At 36.7% G+C, this 17,874-nt stretch overlaps 1 protein-coding gene across 2 annotated transcripts in view; it reads right to left on the bottom strand.

The window, feature by feature from the left end:
• LOC127655044 (sushi, von Willebrand factor type A, EGF and pentraxin domain-containing protein 1-like) overlaps window positions 1-17,874 on the bottom strand; it is a 105,891-nt gene that overhangs the window by 52,941 nt on the left and 35,076 nt on the right. For both annotated transcript variants that reach the window (XM_052142640.1, XM_052142648.1), the window contains exons 4-5: window positions 967-1,125; window positions 636-815 (exon numbers count right to left, since the gene is read on the bottom strand). In XM_052142640.1, coding sequence (XP_051998600.1) covers window positions 636-815; window positions 967-1,125 — 339 coding nt within the window. The remainder of the gene's footprint in view (window positions 1-635; window positions 816-966; window positions 1,126-17,874) is intronic.

Below are 17,874 nucleotides of genomic sequence, written 5' to 3'. Positions count from 1 at the left end.
TCAGAATTCAAACCTCCTACAAAGGTGGAAGTCCAGTTTAGACTACAAAAAAATGGAACAGATTTGAGTCAGAGAGGGGGAAAAAATCTGATTTTTGCTGCCAGTCTGAACATAGCCTAGGATAAACATAATAGGCAGCTAGCTATGGATTAGCGAGGACTGGATTTACAAACTTGCAAAGGTTAGCTAGCTAACATCTTAACAGCTAGCTGACAAACAAGCCCATGAATTACCAGTTGCATACCTTAATATTTCTCTTTCTTTTGCCTTCCTATTTCTTCTTTTTACGAAATTGTGTAACAGGGCTTTGACTTTTTCATGATGACTGACACTTGAGCCACTAGGTGTGCATGGTCCCTTTCATCCCCCATTTCTCTCTCTCTTCCCAGTAGTGGCCACTAACACCAGGTAGATATGGCAACCATAAAGCGTCACCTGATTGCATAGTGAAATACAACTACAAAAATAAATAATAATACATCTAAAAAAACCTAAAAAACAAAAGGGTTTCGTGGTGCACCTCCTCATTGGCGCCCCCCAGCTGGTTTCTGCCTACGCCTAGAAATGACCCTGCATGAATTAGTGTCCACTCCCACATCACCCTCAGCCATAACAGCCCAGTCTCTTACTCTCACCTCTGCAGCTCGGCTGAACTCCTGACCAGGTCCCGTCTGGCTGGCAAAGTCTGATTCCGTCTCCCTGGAGGTCAAAGCCTGGCATACAACGCACCCCACAAGCAGAGTTAAACTTATTATTACACACATTCTGGACAAAGAAGCCATTCTCTGGAGGAGGGAGGACTGGACAAACCACCACTACAGAAGGAAAAAATGGAGAGAGAGAGAGAGAGAGAGAGAGAGAGAGAGAGAGAGAGAGAGAGAGAACAGAGTGGGAGATTTACATCTATACACTTATAAACATAAACTTGAGCAGACATCTGTTTACAGAAATAAAACAGATCAGCACCTTGGCATGTGTTGTTATGGGGTCTGTAGCCCTCCGTACACATGCAGTCTGAGATGTGTGTACTTCCAGGCCTGGATGTGTGATGAAGGTCTGGGCAGGGCAGACAAGTACCCACACCTCCAGGAACTGCCTCAGGTTTATAAGTGCCAGATGGACAAGCTAAGAAAACAGAGAGAGGGGGAGAATTAAATGTTTTCAATTCACATTAAATGTATTTATCTTCACCTTTCATTACATGTTTTTATGTCACACTTATGGAGCAGTTTTTCCTTAGTTTTCTAATATTATATACTTACTTGCTTTAATATTTTCACTTGGTCTATTGTGTTTTCATAATGACTAAAAAATTATCCAATATTATACTAAATGTGTCTTCACTCAGCCAAGATATGGTGGTGTGGCAGTCATATATATTGTGATTCCATTTGCCATGACCATATATGTATCTCATTTTTTCCCCTCTGGGATGGCATCTATCTTAGCGCTACCCTTCTTTCCAGTCTATTTGATGCCATCTCATCAGTAGGTTGTAAAATTGAAGTGTTGCTCCTATAACCTTAGATTTTGTCATACGTTACAATTTCCCTTTGTATTTTTACAACCATATAAAAAAAATTTGAGCTGGGATAGAGCTACATAATACTGTTGCCTTTACCAGCATGCTGTGAGCAGCAATAAAGGTGAGCTTGGTGGCAAATATTTGTAAACTCCAGCAATTGTTTTGTCACAACACAGATTTCGAACCGTTAAAATGTCTCTGAGGTTGTTCTGTTTCGCCTACAAACTGTGTAGAGGTACAATGTCGCAAAAAAAATATGCCAGCTCTGACCTCACCTTTCCCCTTAGAATCAAAAGTGTGTAATGCAACAAAAAACTACCATATGCCTTAAGAAGACTTGGAATATGACAAATGAGTTGCATAGACTAATTTTATGATATATTTGGTTCCTTTAATTTTTAAAATGAGGCAATACCCACTGCCACTGTATTGCAAAGACGCAGGGGGATCTTCATTAAGAAATCTCCTTTAGTATTCCACATAAGAAAGAAAGTCATACTGGTTTGGAACGATATGAGGGTGAGCAAATTATGACAGAATTGTTATTTTTGGCTAAGCTATTATTTTAAGTGTTTGCTCTAGTGTTAAAAATTAGAATTTTAATATGAAGATGGTTGCAACATTTTGCAAATTTTTGTGGCACATATGGCCCTGTAAATATGGCTTCTGTGTTGTCATTGCAGTTTTAAGATGGCTTAAATAAATTACATTAGCCCAATGTCAATGTATTTGATAAATACTAAATCAAAACACTTGTGATAAAATGCCATCTGATAATATGTTCCTAAACCAAAATACTCCCAGACGACTAACTTTCCACTGCTTAAATGATGCATACAGTAGACTTTGGAGGTTAACAGTGGATTCATGAAATTCCAAGCATATTTTTAGGCTATTTAGTTTTTAAACTGTGTTTTTCACTGGAACAATTCTGGCGAAAATATCAAGAATCTTCCCAAATAAGCTCATGTAAAAATATCAAGAAGAAACAATCTAGACTGCCTTTATCAATAGCTGCTTTGTACAGCCAGCCAGACATCTCAACTGAGTCAAAGTGGTGGACTTAATCTCTGAGAATATTAAGGCACACTCAGTGTAAGATTAAATTAAGATAATATAAATATTATGGGCCCTGTAGTCTGAGACGGGTAGTCAAAAATGTCACTTCTTCCATCATTTAAAACCACCACCCTCTTTCCCCTTTCCCTCTTTCTCTGTTCTTCTCTCTCACATACATACACACACAATGGTCCTTTTTGCCAGAACATAATCTTTCTATCAGGAAGACTCACAGATTTGAGTGAAATTGAAGGAGCCTACACCCGTGCAGGACGGGACTCAACTGGTGATGGTGGGGTGGTGGAGGTTGCAGCGTTAGCACATTGAAACAGCAATGTGTGCAGACTTATAAAGCAATGGCTTACATGTGATTGGCTGGGAATTATCCAGCTAATGGTGCGATGATGTACAGCTGCTAGTCTTCCTGCTAGAACTACGCTGTGCTTACATTTCCTTAACTAAACACATTAAGGGTCAATTTTACAGACTGTTTGTTCAATATATACACAAAACCATCAACACATGCCCTTTACATGTGTTGCTGCTGATACAGCAGAGACTGGCACCTGTCCATCAATCAGTATGGACAGATCAAGTAGCCGGTCAGACAACCACTGTTTTGTCTAATTGGTTTCATAACGTGTTATATGTGAGATTACTGTAAATCATGTTCCATTTGAGTCTTCCAGTTCCATGCAGTATTAGCATCATTACAATCATTTCAATTCGGTCAACAGGAAGCCCAGTAATTTTTTAGGCAAATAACATTAATTTGCCTTTGACAATGTTGTGGTGTTCTGAGTTTTTAATGGCTGGAAATGGGTTTTAAAAGATGGTGCTGATGGGTGGCCACTCACTCTGAAACAGTGGGCCCAAAAAGATGAGCAGATGGGCAGAAAGCAAAAAGAACAGATTGAAAGAAAAGCTAGCATACACGAAGAGACAAACAGAAAAGTAGATGGGAGAATTTATGTAAGAAGAACAGAAATAAACAAAGAAAGATTGACATTGAAACTGAGACAGGAAGAGAGAAGTAAACAGACAGATGGGGGGAAAGAATGTAAGACAATGAAAAAATGTGTGCATCTGCACTAAAGTGAGAGACACAGACATACAGATGGACTGATAGAATAGGTTAGAACTAGGGCTGGGAATTGCCACAAACCTCCAGATTCGATATTTCAATTATATTTCCTAGCCGATTCGATATGTATTGTGATACTGTGATTCTGTAAGTATTGCAATTTGATGTTTTGATATAAAAACTGCTTTTCTCAGAAAGAAATGTCTATTGAAGAACAGATGTGTCTGAAATGACAACTGTTTACACTCTGTAATATACACTGATCAGCCACAACATTAAAACCACCTGCCTAATATTGTGTAGGTCCTTCATGTGCCGCCAAAACAGCGCCAACCCGCATCTCAGAATAGCATTCTGAGATAATTTTCTTCTCACCACAATTATAAAGTTACGGTTATGTGGGTTATCATAGACTTTGTCAGCTCTAAACAGTCTGGCCATTCAGTTGACCTTTCTTATCAACAAGGTGTTTCCATCCACAGAACTGCCGCTCACTGGATGTTTTTGGCGCTATTTAGAGTAAATTCTAGAAACTGTTGTGTGTGTAAATCCCAGGAGATTAGCAGTTACAGATATACTCAAACCAGCACATCTAGCACCAAAGCGCGGATTAACTTCTGAACAAAAAGCAAATCAAACACCCTTTCGTCTGTTCTTCAAATCAGAATGAGGTGTGTTTCCTCAGGCACACGTCTTTGTGTCTAGCAGCATTTCTTGTAGACAGTAGTGGGTAAATGTGCGAAATTCCCCTCCACTGCACATGAATAGCCTGGCTGTTAGATTATAAATACTGAGTGGGCGTGAAAAAACGTATGCCTAGGCCTAGTTTACAGCATCCAACAGTTTGATAAGCCTTTTTTCAGCTAAACTATTTATCAGTGTCAGACAGAATCTGCAGAATGAATTCTGACACATACTCTCCACAACCTCTCAAATTAACTTTTGGATTATGCATAATAACACGAACATTGATCATAGCAGAGGATTTTGATGTCCGACAGTGAACAAATGGCACTTGATGGCTCTTGTAGCGGTGCATTAAAGGACTAAATGTAAAGATTAAAGAGACAAACCTTCTCAGAGAAAGGCTAACCTGTTAATGTGGAACTCTAAACTAATAAAACTTCCTATATTTATTTATTTATTATTATACATTAAGATATATTTTTTTTAAATAATAAAAATAATAATTTCAGGGTGACTGATTTAAAATAGCTTGGCTCAAGAATAGCGATTTTTTTATTATTATTGATGATTGGTTTCCTTTCTCAAAATGTAAAAAAAAAAAAAGAAGAAAATTCTGGGAAAAATGGTAAGCAACTGGATATTTAATTTCCTCACATTTACACAAATGCACTGAGATTTTTACGGTGTCTGGTAGAACTTTGTCTTTCTACTGATGACATTTTGACACTTATCCAAATGGCTTTTAGGAATTGTCTGATGGCTGGAATTCCCCAGCATCCAACAGCTGATGAAGTCATTGAGATGGGTGGTGAAACATATTCACTCACTGAAAATACTAATAGTAATCACAAATTATATTTAAAAAAAGTTTACTCAACTTAATCTGACATTTTTACTATTCTTACTAGTTTAAATTATGTTACTGTAACTCTCTAAATCCTAAAGTTGTCATTAATAAAAACATTTAAGTGGTCCTACACTACTTGAAATGCCACATTTTGGAATCATAACTCAAATACATACATTCTTAAATTTTGGCTTTGAGTACAACTAACTCAAAATTACCAAGTACAAAACTGCAGCTGTGCGAATACCCATAAACCCTTGTGCTTGAATACATTATGTTTGTTTGGTCAAAAAAAGGAACTTGTGAAGTAAAATAATTATTTTTTACTTTTTATATAAAAATGTATTTAGTTTGAATTCTTATGACTATTGTTGTTGTTTTGTTGTAGCTGGTTGATTTTTGTGAAATCACCATGAGGGTGATTAGTGTTACCTCTTGGAGCCTGTTAAATTTAAAGCATTCTTCTTTCCTCCATTCTACTTTACAAAACCTACAGACTAGTCATAATTTCCCTTATATTGAATAAGAAATGTTATAACCCAATTTAAATAATTAAATCAAAACGATGCTTTAATCGGAGATGAGTTAAGCTTTCTTGTAACTAGTTAACGTTACTTAAATAATTACGTTCACATTACTTGAGACAAATAATTATGTTTACTTAGAGTAAGCTTGCAAACCGATTGCCTTGAGAAATCTATGTGAGGTCAACTAATGCTGGAAAAATTTAATTGCTTGTGAATATATTCTAACTGATACTATACAATAGGCTTAATAAAAATGGTCATAGGTGTTATGACTATGATACAATTAATTAGATAATTATGCTTTATGCAGTGTTGGGTAGATTTCTTCTGAAATGTAATATGATGAGGATTACAAATTACACAACAAAATTGTAATCAGTAACAATTTACATTCTTTCGTTAAACATTAGCAAACAAAGTTAAGGCTGGTAGGTAATTTAATCAATAGGTGTTCAATAAAAACTAACCGATCAAATCTTAGCAAACCGAACACCACCTGAAATCATTGACACCATCATTTATTTGTAGAAAGCATCTTTTATGAACTCTTTACACACTGAAGTTTAAGATAATTTATGATCCATTAGCACAATTGTAGTGTTTCAAGCCCAACTAATTCCCCCATCAGCTACGATAAAGCTAAAATCAGTTTTTATATATGTGTGAATTATGAGATGGTTACAACATTCTCCAACAGCCATGACAGATTCTTCTTGAAAAATTCATAAATCAAAGGCCAAATTACAAATATTAACTTGTGTTTACGGGTGCATATTCATTTGGTGGAGCTCTGTTTTTATCAGGTTACCCTCATGTCTGTATAAGATAGTCTTTGATAATCATTAAGTATATACTGTGATCTGATTTGAGCTCTACATATTTCTGAATATTTAAAATTAGGATTAAGGCTATTTTGAGTGGTGTAGGTAATTGCTGTTTGCCTGCTGCATGTCTCATAACTCTGAGTTAAAAACTCTCATCCTCTCGGAAACCCACAATAGAAGAAGGGAGAAAGAAAAGAGAAAAAAAATTGAGACAAAAAGGGGTTTAACCCAGCAGATGGACAAGAATTTAATAGCCCATAGAAAGGATATGAAGAGGCCAATATTTAGTGAACCAGGGAGAGGAGGAAGGGGTTTAAAGTGCTAGTATGTGTTTAGCATGTCAGATGGTTGAGTGACCATGTGGAAGCGTGGCTTATTTTGAGCATTTCCGATGCAGCTGTAAAAGTCTACCTCAACTGAAACAACATGCATTTCCCGACAATGGCAATGCTTCATGCAGCATCTTTTTCTCCACTGTCTCCTCTACAACTGTAGCTGCTATAGATCTAGACAAATCGATTTAGTTCATATGACCAAAATCAAAATGTACAGCAAAAATATTTTCCACTCAATGTTGCTCGATCACATTTAAATCTGTAAATGAAATACCCCATGAAAATAAAATTTTTGTTTTGTGGCTTTTAGTTCATGTCTGTTAGCTTTGAGTGCATCTATGTGATGTGCTGTATACTAGAAAAAGGGTAGGTGGAAGGAGTATTTTAGTTATTTGGTTACTGGGGTTAATAATGAATCTATTTTAAACCTTATAACCTTAATAAACTCTGCAAATTTAGATTTATGCATTTAGTGAACACTTTAATCCAAAGCAATTTACATTGCATTCAAGGTATACTTATAGTTTATTAGTTTATGCATTCCTAAGGAATCAAACCCATGACCTTGCATTGTTAGTTCCATGCTTTTCAAGTTGAGCTGAAGGAGCAGGTGTGTGGCAAGTCCACAGTCTCAAAGTACATGTATGTGGTAAGTCCACAGTTTTAAAAACAATATTTTTAGGACACCTAAGAGCAGCATATTTTAAGTTATTTGATCATATCACATGAACCATCATTCAAACATGCATATACTTCCACCACTGTGTGCATATAGTTGTTTCTTTATGCCCAAAACATGGACAAAATGTTTTTGAATAAAAGTGAAATGTGAACTGGACTAATTCTAGAGTTAAACCACATTACTGGCCACACTAGAATTATACACAACAATTTAAATCTTCTTTCAGTGGCACAGAGAACAAACAACTACATCACACACCATGTTGGACATAAAATCCCTGTATTCTAAAGCAGTATGTCAAACAGGATGTAGATGCAATTCAGATGTAAAAACAACATAAACAAACACATACACTACCCATAAGCATATATTGCATCTTTCTCATAGCAAAGATGGCTGTGTCTTCTTCACCTTACCTTAATTAACACTATATAAACTAAATTGCTGTAAATCGCTTTAGTGTCCTTAAAGACATCATCATTCTAAAATGAAAGAATCAATTCAAGCTACAACCAGTTCACCACATTCTATTGTTTTCAGCCACAAAAATGGCATTTTGCATGTTTATATAGATCTCATCATTTCCTTGTTGCTCTGAATTAGAAAATGAGGTCAACCACAAATGCAATGTGAAAAGGGAAAAATAAATAATAAAAAAAACCATCTGCAATTATGATGTTGTGCATCAGTTGTTAGTCTTTGCTTTGAAACCATGACCCACTGACACCAGTTACTCTTGCAGACAGAAAAAATTTAACTCTTTTCCTCAATGAGACCAGATCAAAGTGCCCCACAACAGTCAGAAACACTGTAAACAAGAGTCTGTCTTTAGGGTTTGGGGTCATCGGCTGAGTAGTGCAGAGCTCTGGATTCTGCCAAAGGGGCAATTTTTTGTTTAAATCAAATTAAGCCTAAACCTCTGTAATGAAGAAAAACTTGATTGTAGACTTTGTGCTTGGAAATGTTTAAACCCTAAATCCACTGTGTTCTCTCTCAAGCCAACCCTTAAAGTGAAAGTTCCTTTTTTCGCACTCAAAATATAAAATTGTCATGACTTAATCACTTTCATGTTGTTTTAAAGCCATATATCTTTCTTTTCTTCCATGGAACACAAAAAGAGATGTTAAGTACAATGTGTGTTTTAGTCAACGTTCACTTTCATTGTATGTAAAAAGATGCAGAGAAAGTGACTGAGCTTACTCCCTGAGGATACTCACAAACTTTCTGTCTAACATCTCTGTTTGTGTTCCACAGAAGAAAACAAGCCATAAGTCTGAAACAAAATAAAGCAAGTGTAATAATGAATGATGAATTTTCATGTCTGGGTAAACTATACCTTTATGTCACAAAATAAACAAACAAACAAACAAGCAAACATAAAAACTAGCTTGCCAATTAAGTTTCTTGTGCAATCTGTAGAGCCAGTATAAAAAGGCTGTTTCAAAATCTGTTTATTACATGCAAACATTTGTAACTATACTGTTGCTTTAAGCCTGTGTGCATGGGTCCATAGTTGTCTAGAATGATTAAGTAATGGCAGAGGGTGTGAGGTTCAGTAGCAAAGACCTCTGTCTGCAGTGAGTGATAGTGGGGTAAACACAGAGGGTTCAGAGAGGGGACTTCTGGCTGATAGCACATAAACTGACGGGCAGAAATTAATGGGGACATGGAGCAACGCTAACACTCCCCTTCCAACTCTAACTGTCTCTCACACTCATACACAAAGAAAAAGGCAATAAATCCACACTAAAAGGCCAGTTCTGTAGAGAGACATGAAAAAGTTTCATAATAGCTGCAGAAAAGATGGAGAAACATAGAAGGTTGACTCTATTTAACTCACATAACCGTGGTTAAATGGCACTACTTGGACCATTAGACAAGAATGTAGAAAGGCTGAATGTAAGAGGCTGAATGACAAGTTTCCTATGATATTCTGAAAGAGTGTTTAATAAATTATCAAAGAGCTGTTAAGGTGGCCAGATCTACCTATTCTTCTGGGATTATCTCACGAAATAGCCATAATCCGAGAGTTGTGTTTAACAATGTAAATAAAGTACTTAATCTGGTTATTACAACTTTTAAAAATCCTTCTATAGATTTATGTGAAAGGTTTTAAAAATGTCATTTATAAGGTTGCTCGGCAAATAAATGCTGTTATGAAAAACTGTTTCTTTCAGTTAAGATCTATTTCAAAGCTAAAATCTATCCTTACTTTTATAGATTTGGAAAAAGTTATGCACGCTTTTATTTCTACCCATTTGCAGTACTGTAATGTCCTGTATTTAGGTATTAGTCAGTCATCTGTTTCTCACCTGCAGCTTGTGAAAAATGCAGCGGTGAGGTTTTTAACAAATACCAAAAAAAGGGATCATATTACACCTGTTTTGGCATCATTGCACTGGCTACCGGTAAAATAAAGAATCCAATATAAGGTGCTGCTTTTTGTTTTTAAAGCCGGTGTACATTAAAGATTGAATCACCCTTCACCAATACCAAAGATATTTGTGTTGACCAGCTGTGCTTAAATGTTCCTTGGTCATTTATAATAACTACAGTGTCCTAATTAGAGGCAATAAAATTAAAAAATAATAATAAACAATAAATATATATATATATATATATATATATATATATATATATATATATATATATATATATTATTTTATCTTTTTCAAGTATTTCGAGAAGACAAAGATTGGATTACATCTATTTTAGAAGCTAAGAATATACACTCACTGACCACTTTATTAGGAACACATAACATTTTTCCCCATTCTGATGGTTGATGTGATTATTAACTGAAGCTACTGACCTGTTTCTGCATTTGCTGATAAGAGAATCGCATGAATAAGTAGGTATACAGGTGTACCTAATAAAGTGGTGGATGAGTGTAAGTGGTGGTTCATGTGGTTCATTTGAAAGGATGTTCGTACAAATCCTCCATACAGGTAGACTGCAAGGGTTTTTGTCTTTAGATAAACAAGCTGGAACCAAGGTACACTATTCCCTCACATAATTGTTTTAATGACACTGATGTGCCTATGCTCTATGCTACTTATATGGCTTTAAAATTAAGCAGGAAGTTCAGTATTTTTTGCACAAGTCACCGAAGTTCAATGAAGATGAATGAGAAACAAGTGAGTAAAATATTTATATTATAGTTTTGAATCGTTATATAGTAATCAAAGAATCACAATATGATTGTACTGCAACACATATTGCATATTCTTCTGCTTATTCCCATTCCTGATCCCAATCCAGTGTTATAAACTTGGGTCGTTCTCAAGAGTGGAATGAGAGCTTAATGAGGGTAGTTCAGTCAGCATGTGGCATTCTTTTTACACAGCACACATACTATAAATCTATTTTAAGAACCAGTTACACTGACATAGTGAGCTATTCTATTACTGTCAAGGGAAAAGGGGTATAGTAGAGAAGTACAGCATAATAAATAAATAAAAAAGATGCTTGAAAGGTTAGTGCAGCTCAGCTACTGACTCTTGTCACAATGTCCCATTTATCACCCCCCACCTGCCGGCAGCACTAATTGCAGTCAGTTTACAGTCAACCCACACATACACTCAAACAAACTATTCCTCACAAGCAAATTTATGGTCATGCACACGCCTCTTGTATGCACGAGTGTCTATTTATGACCTAAAGTAACAGTTACTTTACAAGATCACACACTTTCTACAAACTATAAACTTACATTCTCTTTCCAAAGGCATTAATCAACATAGTTTACCACACTGTGGCAGCTGGGCCAAATAGAAAACTCCCTTTGCACTCATTTCAGGCCAGAAACAACTTTCAATATCTACCTATTACTCACTGCCACAGAGAGTGCAAAACTGACACAAGGTCAAAGAAGCCTCATTTAGAAGCCTCATGTGGATCTTTTCCTGTCCGAACAATATTGCAAAAACAGAAATCTTCACTTTAATCCAATAAAGTTAAAAAATTTAGGTGAACCCGATTGACCCTGAACCTTACTGTCTCCTGATATTCAAAGGCATCTGCTCTGTTTGGCCAGACGTCCTGGAGCAGAGCGCACCAAAAGTTGAGCAACCATCTGTCTTTATCTTGAAAAGGAAATCCAAAAATACTGGCTGAGTTCAAACATTTTTTTGAGGATCTCCCCTTTGTACAGTCGGAGATCATTGTGCCCTTTTGTACAGTGTTTAATTATTTTAATGTATAATTATAATTGAACTGTGTTCATAAACACAGTTGTTGTATTTCAGGCTGATAGAATGGTATTAATGACTACTAGTAGATAAGGCTTGTTATAAGCCATGCTTGCTATGCCAAGCATCACCATTACTATTGCTCAAACATTGCCCTTCGTAAAAAACTTTGATGCATAACTCGTCCCACACCAATTGTTGTGACATGAATGATCAAGTCGTGTAGTTCATTGAGAGGTGTGCTTTTACTTTATCAAGGGATCACTAGGGCTGGGTTTTGATAGAGATTTCACGATTTGATCCCGATTCACAAGCTCTCGATTTCGATTCGATATCGATTTATATGGGTATATTTCAGTTATAATTTCCCTTTTGCTTACATATGAAAGAAATTGTCTCCCAGCTAATGCTGTGAATTATATTTTGTTTATATATGTTTTTCATCATTTTGTTCACATTTTAGCCTTTTTTTAAATAAACAAATCCATGAATTCAATCAATAAATAAGATATTATATTTCATATTTATTAAATTTTGTTACTGTTTAATTACATAATTTGTCCTATTTTAAAGTATTTACATTGATTTGTTGAACACATGCTTAAACAGGTACTGTCTCTTTAACAAAACCGCCATTTCTGTAAAGAGCATCTGTAGATGAGCGTATGTTAACGAGAGAGGTTTCTTTATGGCTTTATCTCATCTCATACATGATTAGAATTAAATGTTTATTTATTTTATTTTTTTGATACGCAACTGAATGTAGAGAAAAGGAAGGGTATTAAAAGAGACATTATTCAAATGACAAATGTGTTGTGTGGATCTCATGTTTGGACACCTAGAACAACTATTAATCTCAACAAGCAGTGAAAGGATCTCACTGCTGAATACACCACCACTATACTACACAATTACTGGTGAGTGAAATGTAAACATTTAACAGCCAGTTGCAAAATATATGCATTTGAAGTTGCATAGCTCGAAATTTGGTTGCAAATGCAATTGATTTCCTCTCATTGTAGTGGAGAATTGCACAATAGTGTAAAAGATCAATCTTGGGATTTAAGAATCGATATCGAGATCATTCAAATTAAGATTGCGATGCATCAGAAAATCTTTATTTTTACTCACTTTTAGAGATCACACTCATGATTTTTCTGTGGGAGACCATGAAACAGGAAAAAAGTTAGATATTTGGGTTCTTTTGACTTGAGCCCTTAACAACCACCCAGTACACTCATGCAACTACCTAGCAACATCCAAGCAGTCACGCAGAATTTCCTAGCAACTTCTTAGCAACATGCTAAAAACCACTCATAAAAGAACAGCTTAGCAATTGCATAAAAACACTTTGGCGACAGCCCTTAACACCCCAGCATCATAGGGCAAGCTTGCATAGGCAAAGCACCACTCACAATTTCTTTAGAAAATCTAGTTGCAGTTTGCATTTAACATAAAATTTACATCAGATGATTGACAGTTCAGATCTAACATCAGTGGTCTAGAAAAGGGTAATTTCTTATTTGACTATGTGCAAACAGTCTAGTCCAGCTCACATTAGGCAGGGTGACTTCATACAAAACAGAGTTCAAGAAAATGTAACTTTGATTAAATGGATACGGCTGACTAATATACTTAATACAGTACTCTATAAGCTCAAGAAATAGACCCTCAAGAGCAGAAAGAAAGTGGTTGGGGTTTAAGACAAAGTCATCCGTTTCACACTTCACTGAACATAGAGCACTTGGAATGATAAAACTACACTAAAACCTTTTTCCAGATTGTTTGCTGAAGCCCAGGTTGGCACTGCACCACAGTAGAAATGAAAGGCCCCTGTAGCCAAACATGCATTACAGCATCTCCTCTGACTTCATTCCTGGCAGGTAGGAAACCAGCACGGGGAGGTTTATTGTAAAAGGAAGATGGAAAACATGACGAAAGACGAACACTGGGTGAAAGGAAAGGTGCATCAAAAGATAGTGGAAATTAGAGAAAGGGCAATGTGGCATTGAGTTTTGGAAAGTGAAAGAGTTATTAGCAATGAAAAATGAGGAATATGAGGAAGAGAATGAAAAGGCAAAGGAGAGCTTTAAAACCTTCAACCTGGTTTTGTAAGACTGGATGTTCATCTTTTGCCTGACATGTGTCTTTGTTCGACGTGTGGAAGAGATTACAGATGCAAATGGCAAGAAAGAGATGAAAAAGAATAAAAGTACGCCCACTCAATTTTTTGGACTTGTACCATTTTATTAATAGACAAAGTAGAGCAATAAAAAGGAAATGATGGGGAGATGAGGTGGAAACAATCTCTAGACATGATGTTGGCTGTACTCAAACCCATGTCGCGGGAACTGGTTCTTATTCAGAATGAGTTCCATTACAAACAAATACAAGAAATGGATGACTTTCATGACTGTAGATTCAATTATTTGCTCTCGAAAGCAGATTCTTAAACTAATGCAGATGCAACCCCTTGCTCTTATCAGCCAGTCCTTTTAGTAAATAAAAAATGTACTGAACTGCAAGTCATTCATTTCGTCACCTCAAAATGAATTATGAACTATGTGTTATATGCACCAAAGGCTTGTGAACTGAAATCAGTGTTTACTGGATGGTTGTTGATATGACAACGTGCGGTTAAAGATGCACATTATGAGTTTTGTTGTAATTAGTGTTAATTTAAATGAACAAATGCATAAAATATCTTGGTCTGTGTAAACAATACATTTGCAAAAATGTTGAGTATTTCAAACTTGTTTTGAGTGTCTTCTGTATTAGTTTTACTAAAAAAGACATTTTTAGTAAGTAATTTCACTTTACTTAAAAAAAAAAGCAGGAAAACGATTGCAAAATTATAAATACATTATATGGCGAATTAAGGTAAAGTGGGCCAATTTACGTAAATTCACCATATAAATTATTGCTAAATTGCTACTGATTGAAGCTTCAGTCCTACAGTATATATTGTTCCTGCTCATCTTGCTTGGAAGGTATTAGACACAAGAGTCTGAGACGTGTTGGATTTCAGTATTGGAGAGGTATTAGACTGTAGAGCTGTTTACTGGCACTCTGCCTGTCACCATGTGTGATGAATATCGGCCCTCCAGCCTTCACATCTAATTTATCATAAAACTACTGATGTGTCTCTTGGTTTATGAGCAATTGCTTGTTATTGCAAACAAGACTGGGTGTCACACACGCACCAAAGCATACACAGTAATATACATACATATGCACATGTGGCACACACTTTCATCTTTTTACTAACTAAATCCACATTGAGTTCATTCCTATACACTCCAGAGAGTTGATGGGGGGTGTTGTTGTTCACAAGGTTGCAGAAGGGGGCGACAAGGAGGAAAAGAAGGGGGACAGAAAGAGGTCAAACACAAAAAACATGATTGCAACATTTCCTCACTTGGTAGCTCGCCAACATTTCCCAGATTCCTTGTACTTTTTTACTTGGAGTTTTATTTCATTGGATAGATTTATGTTTGTCTAGGGGCTTGCGTGTGGAATCCGGGGCGTTCTGCTGAGGGTACATATTTACGATAATATGACTAAATAAAGTAGCATCTCCTCTCAAACATGCTCTGACCTCTGACAACCAGTCCCTGTCACACAACAGCTGCGATGCATTATGGTTACTGCATTTATCAGTTACACTGGCTTGCTTAACACAAATTGCGATTCTGAATAAATATGTCTGGTCACTACAGTGCCAATGGAATGCTTAAGTCACAAAACAAAACACACAGCTTTGCAAATAGTGTCATTCATCTTTTGTCTGTTTCTGTTCATCTATGTTCATTCATGTCATCTATGTTTTACTTTCACTAAATAGTGGAAAGAGGTCAGTTCAAATGAAATGGCCTTTGGTCTTGTTATTGAGCACTAGGTTTTTTGCTGTTTAGACAACAGTGCATTGCACGTTTTCAAGCTTTTCAGAAAGCTCTAATGATGTACATAGCGCCTTTCTTTATAAAATCCTTAAACATCAACAAAAGATTATAGCTTGACCTGTGGGCAGAAGTAAATGAGCCTGACCGGAATAAAGATTGCAAAGTCCATAAAAAACAATATTAGCTCCCAGAAGAACTTACCAGGATTAGCTTTTGTCCCTTTGTTTTTCATGATTTGAAATATATAAAACAGCCCGCAGAACAGACACAAGAAACCTTGGCTTTCATTTTGTTTTTCCGGTGGCCTTCACAGGCCAGCTATGCATTTGCAATCTGCCAATTAATTAAAACATTCTGCTGTTAATTGACAGTCAGACAGAAATTAACTGTGGGGAATGCTATTGCCCTAACAACATCTGATTGTGATTTAGAGTTTTGTTTGTTTATAGCTTTTGTTATCACATTCTAAATCAGCAAGTAAAAGGAGAAACACTATGAAACAAAGAAAAGAGAAAACATTGAAGTCAATGATCCCAAACGCCATTGGTTCTGTTTCTCGTAGCCAATCCTGAAGCACCAAGTTTTAAAGGGATAGTTTACCCAAAAATTTTAATTCTCTCATCATTTACTCACCCTCATACCATCGCAGATGTGTATGACTTTTGTTAGCATTTTTAAGAAGAATATCTCAGCTCTGTAGGTCCATCCAATACAAGTGAATGGTGGCCAGAACTTTAAAAGTAAAAGAAAACAAAATATAAAGGAAGCATAAAAGTAATCCATACAACTCCAGTGGTTAAATCAATTTCTTCACAAGTGATATGATAGGTATATGTGCGAAAAACATCAATATTTAAGTCTTTACGTCTTCTTTTTACTATAAATCTCCACTTTCACTTCCACATTCTTCTTCTTTTGTTTTTGTCAATTAGTATTCTTTGTGCATATCGACACCTTCTGGGCAGGAAGGAGAATTTATAGTAAAAAAGGACTGAAATATTGATCTGTTAAATAATGATTCCACACTTATCATTTTGATTCTGAAGATATGGATTTAACCATTGGAGTCATTTGGATTACTTTTACGCTGCCTTTATGTGCTTGTTGGAGCTTCAAAGTTCTGGTCACCTTTCACATGCATTGTATGGATCTACAGAGCTGAGATATTGTTCTAAAAACCTTCATTTGTTAGCTTTATTTAACATAATAACTTAAAATTGATTTAGAATGGACTTCTCAAGGTGTTAAAGGTATTCTCATTTGGAGTAGCGAGTTTGAATCCAGGGCATGCTGAGTGACTCCACCAAGGTCTCCTAAGCAACCAAATTGGCCTGGTTCCTAGGGAGGGTAGAGTCACATGGGGTAAACTCCTCATGGTCGCTATTGTTATGAATGAGGCAGCGAAGGCAGACGAGGAGATGCGGTTCCAAATGCAGTTCAACTTTTATTGATAACAAAACAAACAAGGCAGGTCCACGGAAAATACGGGAACAAATGAAAAACCCTCAATGGGGAAATAAACACAAGACTGAAGAAAAACACGGGCAGGGGAAACATTCCAGGCTAACAACAACATTCAACGACAGACAAGGACTGAACCAAAAACCAGGATATAAATACAAAAACATGGGACAAAGGGGCCAATGAACAAACAGAACACAAACTAGATGACAAGGTGATTAACAGAAACCAAAGGCAAATTAACAAGGGCAGGTGAAAACAATGAACAGTAAACACGAGGGAAAATAAGACTAAGGAGCTACAAGGGTGCCAAAAGTGAAAACTAAGGAACTACAAAAGTGACAAAAATGACAAACAAAGGGCAACGGAAAAAACAAGACAAGGTAACCGTTACAGAGCCCCCCCTCAAGGATCGGATTCCAGACGATCAACAGAACAAAACAAAAAACAGGAAGAACAAATGACCATTGACTGGGGGCACAGAGGGCAGACAGGTAGTCCAGGGGGCAACGAGGGGCAGACAGGCAGTCCAGGGGGCAACGAGGGGCAGACAGGCAGTCCAGGGGGCAACGAGGGGCAGACAGGCAGTCCGGGGGACACAAAGGGCACTGGGTCAGGGGGCCTGGGAGGTGGCCACAGGACAGGGACCGGTTCAGGAGGCCTGGGAGCTGGCCACAGGGCAAGGACAGGTTCAGGTGGTCTGGGAGCTGGCCATAGGGCAAGGACAGGTTCAGGTGGTCTGGGAGCTGGC

Source organism: Xyrauchen texanus, chromosome 2 (assembly GCF_025860055.1).
Source record: "Xyrauchen texanus isolate HMW12.3.18 chromosome 2, RBS_HiC_50CHRs, whole genome shotgun sequence".
Classification (NCBI taxonomy): domain Eukaryota; kingdom Metazoa; phylum Chordata; class Actinopteri; order Cypriniformes; family Catostomidae; genus Xyrauchen; species Xyrauchen texanus.
This window is presented reverse-complemented; position numbering and strand designations above follow the sequence as displayed.